This window comes from Musa acuminata, chromosome BXJ3-8 (assembly GCF_036884655.1).
Source record: "Musa acuminata AAA Group cultivar baxijiao chromosome BXJ3-8, Cavendish_Baxijiao_AAA, whole genome shotgun sequence".
Lineage (NCBI taxonomy): Eukaryota > Viridiplantae > Streptophyta > Magnoliopsida > Zingiberales > Musaceae > Musa > Musa acuminata.
The window spans coordinates 12,924,570-12,936,291 of record NC_088356.1 but is presented as its reverse complement, the minus strand read 5'-3'; the positions used below and the strand labels follow the sequence as shown (position 1 = coordinate 12,936,291).

General features: G+C 38.9%; 1 protein-coding gene across 1 annotated transcript; it reads left to right on the top strand.

The window, feature by feature from the left end:
- The first annotated feature begins 212 nt into the window (after positions 1-212).
- On the top strand, positions 213-3,625 carry LOC135586478 (transcription factor MYB4-like). The gene is made up of 3 exons (XM_065163688.1): positions 213-593; positions 1,744-1,873; positions 2,962-3,625. The coding sequence occupies exons 1-3, from the start codon at positions 440-442 to the stop codon at positions 3,458-3,460; spliced, it is 783 nt and encodes a 260-aa protein (XP_065019760.1). The 5' UTR covers positions 213-439; the 3' UTR covers positions 3,461-3,625.
- The last annotated feature ends 8,097 nt before the right edge of the window (positions 3,626-11,722 follow it).

Sequence of the window (11,722 nt, the reverse complement as noted above, 5' to 3'; positions counted from 1 at the left end):
TCACCCGTGGGTAGCCAAACAGAGGCCTCCGGAGGAGTCGTAGACCATTTGCCATCGCCAACGTACTGTTGTTGCTTTTAACTTTTTCACATCCTAAGTCCTCTGTCAAAACGCACGCGTCGGGGAAGAAGGTTGGAATATTCTCGCGTCCGTCTTCGCCGTTCTATTCATGGCTACTTTTGTGTACTGTGCTTCACGGTACATGTGGATCAGCTAACACTAGTGTGAGAAGTAGCACAGGCACTAGTGATGGTTGTATGGTGACATCGTTTGTTGGAATCTTGTATACATGAGCGGCAACAGTATGTAAGATTAGGAGAACAAAAAGGCAAAGGAAGATGGTGAAGAAGTTGGCAGAAAGAGGGAAGAAGAAGGGAGTGGTGGAGAGCGTGGGTCTTCCTAGCCATAATTAATTAGGAGAACAAAAAGGCAAAGGAAGATGGTGAAGAAGATGGCAGAAAGAGGGAAGAAGAAGGGAGTGACGGAGAGCGTGGTGAACAGAGGAGCTTGGACGGCTGAGGAGGACCAGAAGCTGGTGGAATACGTCAGAGCCCACGGTGACAAGAACTGGAGAACCCTCCCCGCAAAAGCTGGTCATCTCTCTCTCTCTCTCTCTCTCTCTCTCTCTCTTTGACACGCGCGCACGCGCTGGCTTCTCCTGCCAGTTGATTGCTGAAGACAAATGAAAAAGCAGTCTAGCTGCTCCACTCATTTAATTCTACCCAATTCTGCTGGCTCAGCTGTTTACCTTTACGGAGATGGGAAATTTTTAAGGGTAGACAGACGAATGCCTTTTCTTTTCGGCAAAATAATCCATTTGCTCGATACCAGGTCTTTTTCTACTAAGCTTCGGACTTGGATCGGAGCAGGTACTCAGCCGAAAGAAAGCAAGCAACTTTGTTATCCCTCGCATGGAATCTGCCAAGGCCATAGTACCCTTGTCCGAGATCATTCCCAATTCCTAGATTCTCTCTGCTTGAGGCTCAATTGCTAGGCTCAATTCCATAGTACCCTTCTTCTTCTTCTTCTTCTTCCGTTTATTTTTGTTTACTAGGATCTGAAATCATGAAACTATCAAATCTGTTGGCACACTTCCGTGGGAACCCCCTTCTTCAGTGCTTTTACTACCTTAAATGCTTCTTCTTTCTCATTTCTTGATTATCGATTATCGTTTCTTCAAAATGCACAAACCCAGATGAGTTAGCGACAGGGATTAAGAAAAGAAAATTAAGAGATATATATATATATATATATAAACCAACTTGCTGCCTAACCGATATCTCCCATCTTTCACTTCCGTGTAGGTAAACCATATCTACTGTTCCCAAAAGTTGTCGCATCGTGTTACAGTATTGGATCTACCTAACTAATCAGTGTGTTTCTGTGAAAGTACGACGGCGGCCGGAAAAGAAGCTCAACACTTTGGCTCTTAAACGCAGCGATTAATGGGAATCCTGTGGTTCATAAAATCACACACGTGCATCGCACAGTTTTTTTTATTTTTATTTTTATTTTTACACTTCAACTGTATCGCTGTTCTTAATTACGTCGTGACCCAACCCTTGAGAAGACTAAGAAGGCAACGAAATCTAAAAATATGAAGTAACGTATAAAATTAACCGCATAAAAGTATTAGTAATGTCGTTTTATGTTGACCTTCCTTATCGGTACGCATATCATTATTACAGTGCTCAAAGAATCATATTTAAAAAAAAATTCTTTTATTTGTTTTTTTATTATCAGGGATAAATAGATACGGTAAGAGTTGTAGGTTGAGATGGTTGAACTACTTGAGACCAGGGATCAAAAGAGGGAACATATCCAAAGAGGAAGACGACCTCATAATTCGACTTCATAACCTTTTGGGAAACAGGTGCGTGTCTCTTTCACTTGACTAGTTGTGGCTTACCATTTTTCTAAAGCAGTGGAGCATCGATTTACTCGTATGCATTCACATCGACACAAATACCATATATATATACTGCGTAGGCATATGTTGCACACGCTGATTTTGCTGACAGTAGGTAGGTATGTTGCATGAGATCTATGGTTGGCATAACCAAACCGGGCTTTCTATTATTGCATACATACACATTTCTATGTAGTTACGATTCCCCTCCCCACCCCAACTTCTCTTTTGCAAAGTACTTCAAATGGCTTGGAATTCGTGTCCTGATATGTTGGAAAAAGGCGCCCTAAAAGTATTTTGCTTGGCGAAAACAGCGAACTTCTAAGACTCGTTGAATCTCGAACTAGACAGATGGGTACCTCTTCTTCCAGCTTTCAAGTCAATACCGTAAACGGGGATGGGTACAGAGAAAAGCAATCGTCCCGAATCTTGTGTGTCATCGTCTGTCGGAGGCCATTGGAATTTGGACCCGGTAAAGTACGGGAGGCCTATGATTGCCCCCGTCACGAGCGGAATCGCATTTGCGATGGCGTGGCGCCAGGAACAGTCATTGGAATTTGGACCCGGTAAAGAACAGCAGGCCTGTGATTGCCCGCCCCGTCACCTGCCGAATCGCATTAGAGATAGTTGTTACTACGAACAGTCGACCCCTGTACACGAACAGGTTACGAAGCATGCGACCAACATCCGGAGTTGCTCGGCGTGATTAGCTTAAGTCAGCGACGCGCTGTTCGATCGTTCGAATCGATTTCGTATTATCTCATCCAACAACCCGCATATATAATCATTTGTCTTCGACACCATATTCAGGTTTGTGCACCAAGCTCAATTGACGTAACTTAACTCTTCGATTCGATAGTATCATGTACATGAGACATTCTTTCTCTTTCTTTTTGACAATGGTGTGAACCGACCAACTGGAACACGACGATGATGTATAGACCACCTGACCCCATCGAATGGACCTCCTCCGCCGCACACTCTATCGTATTTCTTTACTTTGCTAGGTATCCGATCCCTTCATATCATTGTTATCCTTTTTTCTGGTGCAGATGGTCGCTCATTGCCGGAAGGTTGCCAGGACGAACGGACAACGAGATAAAGAATCACTGGAATACTCACTTGTGCAAAAGGTCACTGACCATCGATGACCTCAATCTCGAGCTGAATCAAAACGTCGACAGCGCTCCTCCGTTCGCATCAAGCCATCATGACTTCACCACGGGATCGGACGCGATGGAGGAGTTGCATCTTGCCATCATGACTTCACCACCGGGTGGCACTACTCATGATGAGCCCCTACGATTACTGTCGCCCGAGTTGCATCTTTTGGACTTGGGCTCGGTGCCCACACTGAACGGTGGTGGTGGAAACACCAGCAATGAATTTGGAGCGGAAGCTTATGAGACTGGAGGTGGAGATGGAAATGGTTCTCTAGATGGAGTCATGGGTGGCATTTCTGGAACCAAATCAGATGCACAGGCGGTGTTCGATGAGCTGGACAGGTGGCTCATAGGCTGTGAGGACCTTGCATTATATTTTCTCAATTGAACCGTATCATGCCTGCCCTTTTTTTTGTTTTTTTTTTTAAATTTTCTCATCGTTAATCAGCTCCTTGTAGCTTTTCCTGTTTGTTCACCGTCTACTTATAGACCTAAAACTCGTTGTGCTGTTCGTTCCTTTCGCACCAGACTGAATGTATCGTGTTAAAGTAAACTGTGATCACCCCCATCCATCGGTTGCTGCTCACTTCCACCTTCGTTCACAGAGAGATGCTTCCAATCGACTGGGGGAACCTGAAATCATACTTATCGAATCCGTATATGTTGTGGATGCATGGACCGCTCGTCGTTGTAGTCTTCGGACGAAGGTATTTTTTGTTGAACTTGATAGGAAGAGGGGACGGAGTTATCAAACAGAAGAAGAATAGGACAAGCTTCAATCTTCTATTTTTCTCTTAAGAAAAAAAATACTTTACAATTTCAGAAACTCTCTTTTTTCATGACCCAATATATGGGGTTTATATAGTCCTCAAGGATACATTACATTAATTGTATTCAAATGAATCATTCTCTTTCAAGAAATTCTTTCAAGAATCAATAACCAATTTGATTTATCCTTCTATAGACTTTTAATCCATTTTTTTATGTAATGATTCTCCCACTTGATGCAATGAACTTTTTTTTTGATGAAATGAACCTCTTTATGACACTTGAACAAGTTTAATTCCAACATATATTGGAATCAATATCCTACCTTTTTTTTATTTTTTTAATTTTCTCATCGTTAAGCAGCTCCTTGTGGCTTTTCCTGTTTGTTCACCATCTACTTATACCTGAAACTCATTGTACTGTTCGTTCCTTTCACACCAGACTGAATGTATCATGTTAAAGTAAACTGTGATCACCCCCATCCATCGGTTGCTGCTCACTTCCACCTTCGTTCACAGAGAGATGCTTCCAGTCGACTGGGGGAACCTGAAATCGTACTTGTCGAATCCGTATATGTTGTGGATGCATGGACCGCTCGTCGCTGTAGTCTTCGGACGAAGGTATTTTTTTCGACAGCTTCGATAAAAGATGTGATTCATCTCTCAAAACCTTATTCTCTCTGGTCTTTATTCTATATTCTTTATCAAAAATATCCTACTATTTTCATCACAAATATATTATATTGCGTGAGACAGACGAGTTTGGCATATATAAAATTCATCATTTAGTTTGTTGTTTCACTGTTTTTAGAGAGAGGAATTATCGTCACTTCATCCCACCGTCCACATCTACCGGTGTTCCGATGAGGAGGCACGGAACCACTCGATGGCATGCGATGGACGGTTGTGTGGTACCACATTTCTTCTATTATTTTGGGAGAATATGACCATTAATTAGTGGCATAGGTGTGCATGCTTCCCCCTCTATATTTCGGCTACGAATTCATTCCAAGGCTTCTCTCCCGCTTTTGCTTTGGGAATTCGAGAACCTTCTTGGGTCTTCAGTATAAATAGATCGGGGAACACCCACTATTAATTCTTCCCCAAAGGCCAGGCTCACTTGCTCCCCGATCCGTTTCCCCTCTTTCTTCTTGGTTTGCTCCTCTACCCATAGTGCGATGCGATTCTGCATGGCTGAAGGAAGAATAGCTTTCATCCGTGGAAGATCTCGGTTATTGAGAGCGGGGAGTCCTAAACCGAGGAGATGGGAGAAGCTAAGAGAGGGAAGCGTTCCATGGCCCGTCGCTTCTGTCGATCGATCGTCTCTTTGCGTTTTCTTGTTTCGTTCTGTTGCTTTTCTGTTTTTCCTCCCACAATAAAATGTTGGGGATGAGAGATCCAAGAAGGTATCAGGCTCTGTCCATTTTCCCGATCCATATCCTAGTGGGTAAGAGATGATGTTAACCTAATCAGGCTGTGGAAACTGGGTCGATCAAGGTTTCTTGTTTCTTTTTCCCGTTACCTAATGAATCTTGGAACGAAGACATCGAAGAAGATACGAGATAATGTATGGTTCCATGGCTTCTTCCGATCGATCTTTCTTGCGTTGCTCGATTTGTTTTCTCTAATCCAACTTAATCTTGGCTTTTCGATTGCGACAACAGGTACGTACATATATTTATATATATATATATATATGTATACATATATATATATGGGCGGATCTGTGCTTTGGTTCATCGATCATCTTCGTTTGTTTTTTCTTAAACTTTTTCATTTCGATCTTCCTCTTTAACTTTATTTAATTTCCTTAGGTCGTCACTTCGGTTTGCGCTCAAGATTTTGGGTGCGGAGGCAAATTCCGACACTCACAACGGCGACATTGCAGATGCTCGACGCCATCGAATCAGATCTCGCATATGGGAAGGAGGTACACGGATCCACACAAGAAGTGTAAATGTGTACACGGATCCACACTAGAATTTTCTTTTTCTGTTTTTGTTGGGGATGGAGGAGCAAGGAAAATAATAGAATACTATTATTATTAAAAACATAAAGATTGATAAGAACACTTATAAGATATTCTCAAATGCACACACTCTCTATATACCTTCTTCATGAATTATGATCCTATTTATAGGACCTAGTGATAACCATCCTATAACTACTAGATCATGATTGAGGTAATTATTGAAACCACCATATAACTACTAGATCATGATTGAGGTAGTTATTGAAATCACCCTGTAACTACTAGATTATGATAACTACATAGATAACTATGAATCAAATCTCAACACTCTCCTTTGATTTACAATTGCATACATCGATTTGCGATATGAAATAAACATGCTTTTGAACTAGAAGCGACTTGGTGAAGATATACGTAACTTGTTTATCTATTCTACAATACTTCATTGTTATGACTCTACTTGCTACAAGATCTCAGATGAAATGATAGCATATCTCTATATACTTTCTTCTTCCATGAAATGTTGGATTCTTCGTCATTGCAATTGTGGCTTTATTGTCACAAAATATTTTCGTTGCTTCTTTTTGTTCTTGATGAAAATATTCAAGAAGTCTTATAAGCCATATTGCTTGACAAGCTACTGATGTTGCGGTTACATATTCTGCTTCTGATGTCGATAACGCAGTTGTTGCTTGCTTTTTAGAACTCTAAGATATAGCTCCCGATCCGAGGCTAAAAATATTGCCTGAAGTACTCTTTCTATAATCTAAAGCTGATACCCAATCACTTGAAACTAAATAATTTACATTTAAATTTTGTTTTGAACACCTATTTTAACCCAATAGGTTTTTTTTCTTTCGGTAGATCTATTAGCTCTCAAGTTTCATTCTTTTCAATTAACTTGATTTCCTCCTTCATTGCTTTTCTTCATTCACTTCCTCAAAAGTTGTTGGATCTGAAATAAATAAAGCAAATGTTAAGTTATAAATTTCTATTAGTGATCTAAAATTTCTTGGAAGGGTTTCATCTGAGGAATCCGAATTTAAATTGTTATTGGGTGAATTTATTGGAGGATTCTACGGAGTGTCTAGTTTTGCTGGAATCTATATTTGTGTTCCACCTTTATTGGCCTCTCAATTCCAACTTGTCCTTTCATCAAACATAAAATTTTTGTTAATAATAACTTTGTCACTAACAGGGTTATATAATCGATATGCTTTCGATTGTATGGAATAATCAATTAAGATACATTTTTCAGATTTTTCATCAAGCTTGTGATGATTTTGTGAATTCACCAAAGTATAAGCAATACAATCAAAAATTCTTTGATGTCTAACACTTGGTTTCATACCATACTAAGCCTCAAAAAGAGTTTAATTCATTACAATCTTTGTTGATGAAATATTTAACAAATAAACTGTTGTTGCAATTGCTTCTGCCCAAAACTGATTTGGAAGATATTTTCCTTTAAGCAAACTTCTTATCATTTCAATGACAATCCGATTCTTACGTTCAGCTACACAATTTTGCTCCGGTGTATATGCTGCTATTAATTCTCTGTGAATACCATTTTGTTCACAAAAAGAACTAAAATCATTAGATAAAAATTTACCACCTCTATTGTCCGAAGTGTCTTTATATATCTACCACTTTGCCTTTCTACAAGTGCCTTAAACTTTCGAAAATTATCAAATGTTTTAGATTTCAGTTTCAGAAAATATACCCAACTCATGCGTCTATAATCATTAATAAACAATAAAAAATATTAACTTTCACTAAATGATTTTGTATTCATAGGTCCACATAAGTTAGCATGAATTAATTTAAGATAATTAGATGCTCTTCATGCTTTTCCAATAGGAAATGGTTTTTTACTTTATTTGTCATAAATATATCTTTCACATACATCAAGTGTATTAATTTTAGGTAATCCGAAAACCATTCATTCTTGACTTAACAACCTTAAACCCTTAATGTTAAGGTGTCCATATATTAAATGTCATAAACTAGAGTCATTTTTTTTAGTTGTGACAAGCGCATGCCTCTCAATATTTGACACATCAAGTAGAAATATCTTATTTTGCGTCATACAAACATTTACTATAATCAAACTAAATTTTTTATCTTTAATAGTGCATGAACTATTATCAAATATTATTGAATATCCATCATCTATCAATTGTCCAACACTCAAGTTATGTGATAAAGTAGAAACAAAGAAAATATTATCAAAGTATTTTACCTTCCTTTGATTTGTCTTTACCTCAATTGTTCCTTTCCCTTCCACTTGGATTTGCTTGCTATAAATCTAACTTTCAACTTGTGAGTTTCATCAATATCTCTAAATATTGATTTTATGCCTGATATATGATTAGAACATTCACTATCCAAAAAATAAATATTATTTGGGATATCATGAATTTATAAATGAGTCATAAACAACTTACTATTTTCTTCTTTTTCCTCCATATAGCATACTTGCTTTTCTTTTTTCTAGTAATCCGCCTTCATATGGTCAAACTTTTTACAATAGTGATATTGAATTCCACTTTTGTAATTTTTTTTATCATAATTTGATTGCCTTTGTTCATCATGCCCATCAAAGTGTCATCTTCTTTTTTCATTATCTTCTTTTTTCATTTCCTCTACCACGAAATCCTCCTCTGCCACGTCCTCTTCATACTAATTTTTTATCAATCTTTTGAAGTAGAAGACTCTCCCTTAACCTGAAATGCTTTTTCTTTACTTTTTTCAAGTGACCTATTCAACCTTGCTTCATGTGCTTGCAAGGAACCCATTAGTTCATCAAATGAATATGTAGATAAATCTTTTGACTCCTCAATTGCGATAACAACATGATCAAATTTTTGAGTTAAATTTCTCAAAACTTTTATAACAATTATATGATCAGAAAGATGTTCACCATAAGATTTCGTTTGACTAACAATTTCAATCACTCGAGAAAGAAAATCTTGCATCGATTCATTGCTTTTCATAAACAAAATTTTAAACTCATGACGGAAGGTTTGAAGTTTTACCGTAATCACCCTTGATGAGCCTTTAAATTCATTTTGAAGTATCAACCAAGCTTGCTTTGAGGTTGTCACTGTTGTAATTCTTGAGAATATTGTTTTATATACAGCTTGTTGAATGAAGAACAATGCCTTTGAGTTCTTCTTTCTATTCTCCCTCAGCCTGATTTCGTCATCTGGATCCGCATATCCATTCTCTATTAAGTCCCAAAGATCTTGAGACTTGAATAGAGTCTTCATCTTGATACTCCAAAATTCATAGTATTTGCTCGAGAAGATGAGAATAAGGGGTTGAGACATGGAATTGTCATTGAAGGCCATAATGCCCAGTTCAGATTGAAACTAGGCTCTGATACCATAAATGTTAAGGATGGAGGAGCAAGGAAAATAATAGAATACTGTTATAGTATTAAAAATAGGAGGATTGACAAGAACACTTACAAGATATTTCCAAGTGCACACACTCTCTATATACCTTGTTTCATGAACTATGATCCTATTTATAGGACCTAGTGATAACCATCCTATAACTACTAGATCTGAGATAGTTATTGGAACCACCCTAGAACTACTAGATCTATTTGTCATCAAATAGAGCTGGGACAACCGGGAGAGAGATGGGATGGGCCTGACACCGTTGTGGTCGCTCACTTTCCCTCTCTTCCCTTCACTTTAGTCGCTGCTTGCCGCGATGCCCCTGTCGAGGAGTGACTCCATCCATACAGCTCCACGCTTCATCTTCTTTTAGATGCACAAGTGAGAACCCTATTCAAACTAATGATGCATGTATGCATGCTTTCATGTGTATACGTATGATATGTGTAACGGTACTGGTCCGGATGATTCCATCCTTGAACATCTTGACATGGTGTTTGGCCTTTTTGGTCCCTAACGATAAGGATCACGGTCGTTAGCATGGATGACATATAAATAAGGCGAAACTAGGTTTCAGATCTATTATTCCATCTCTCCAATTACAGTTATATATTCATGAATTGAAAACGCCAGGGATGTCACTCATTTGTCGAGGCGATGGCCGTGGTAAGGACTTTCATATGTTCTTCCGAGTAGAGAGGAAAAATAAATTAGTGGAAATTGATGTTATTTCTCTCTCTTTTTATTTATTTATTGTGCTTATATATTGCGTTACCCAAACGAGATTTGTTTTTGTTTTTGTTTTTGTTTTAACTTGGGTCTTCTATGGGGAAGGAAAATGGGCATCGTTTAAAAGGAGTGGTTTGACGGAAACAGATTGGTGGGACGCGGTTGGACCCAAAGACAACATCGGGAGGAGTGCATCGTCAAGGGAAGGAATCAAGTGCGGGAACTTGGTGGTCGTCGGACTTAGTGAGCGAGTTGTTCCGGGTTGGACTAGTCTCCTTATGAACATTATGCCCGTGGTTATCAGCTGTTGATCATGGTAGCAGTTTAGGCTCGCCGACTCTACAACACATAATCTATCTTATCATCATGCGCTGTGCACCTAAGAGTTTAATAGGACTTTGATTTAAAAGACTTTGTTAAAATAGGAATCCTTATCATAGTTAAAGATTAATTTTTTAAATAAAAACTAATATAATATTTTAGATAAAATAAAAGAAGAGAAGATAGAAATAAGAGAGGTTCAGAGATCTAAAGATCAGATAAATCGTGAGTTGTCATTAATAAGAACTTTTAGTTTCGAAATATAATCTGTCACTAGTTTTTCTCTATGATTTATTAGTGTTCACTATCTTTACGATTTCCAGGGCAACTTTTCTTCATGACCTAGTCGACGATGTGCCACGTAATGCTTAACTCCTAAGGCCTTAAATCTCAAACTAGGTTTTTGTTTTTTATTCTCTGATGCGCGTGGCGTTGTTTGTGCCGCGTCCGCGTGCGCGTGCGCCGGCAGTGCGAGGCGAGATTATTAGACTAGGCTGTAGGGCCTGGCTCATGGAGAGGATACCAACAACCTTTATGCCAAAAAGACGAAAAAAGAGGGCGATCTATAGGCATTAGCGTAAAAGATATTAGTAGACAACCTGCACCCATCGTCCCTCTTAGATCGTCTTCTGCCAGGACAAGAGCTGCACAATCTCGTCACGCCTCTTGCATTTAGTGTCGAGGTGTGCATGCCCTATGCTTTACACTAATAAGGTGGTTTATTATTAATATATAAATCCTTTCCATCAAAATACACATATAGGAATGCAGTTCATGTTGGCTACTGTTAAAAGCATAGGGTGTTGACTATCCCCCTGGCACGTAGCCTCTGCAAAGGTGGCAGCAGCTCGTTGTTTCCGCACGAGCAAGACAACCACCATCATCCCCAGGCCGAGAACTTCTCCTCGCGTGGTGAGGACGACGTCGTGATGCCAATCGCCTTAAATGCAGCCCGTTCAGGTACTTCACGACAGTCGATATTCTAGTTTAATTAAGCGGACATACGCAGCGCTCTGTTTGCTGAATATAGCGGGCATCATTCACGGGGTGTATGTGATGTTACAGCCACAAAAGTGGCACACAGAGGTGGCGGAGGAGAGTTACAACGGGATCATATATCTTTTGTAGCACGCGTACGTTTAGCGCTGGCTTTCCCGACAGTAATTATCACTAACTAAAAAAACTATAAAACGAAACAATGAAACAATAAATAAAAAAAATATATAAAACGAAACGATTAAACAATAAAGTTTCCAAATTCAAATAATAATTGGAACTCAGCACTCTCTCGTTTGCACTCTATAGCGATTGTCACTTTTCCTTCATGCGACTTTTTCTCGTCGCTCGCGTAAATTTAAAATATATTGTAGTAAGCTAATAATAATAGTTGTTTCCTCAACATAAGACGTTTTCAGTTATTTGCAGCGGCGGTGAAAAAGATTGTTGATCGCAAT

Coding starts and splice junctions, on each gene's coding strand:
- LOC135586478 (XM_065163688.1), top strand. CDS start 440: ATGGTGAAGAAGATGGCAGAAAGAGGGAAGAAGAAGGGAGTGACGGAG. Junction 594..1,743: donor AACCCTCCCCGCAAAAGCTG/GTCATCTCTCTC, acceptor TTTTATTATCAG/GGATAAATAGATACGGTAAG. Junction 1,874..2,961: donor CATAACCTTTTGGGAAACAG/GTGCGTGTCTCT, acceptor TTTCTGGTGCAG/ATGGTCGCTCATTGCCGGAA.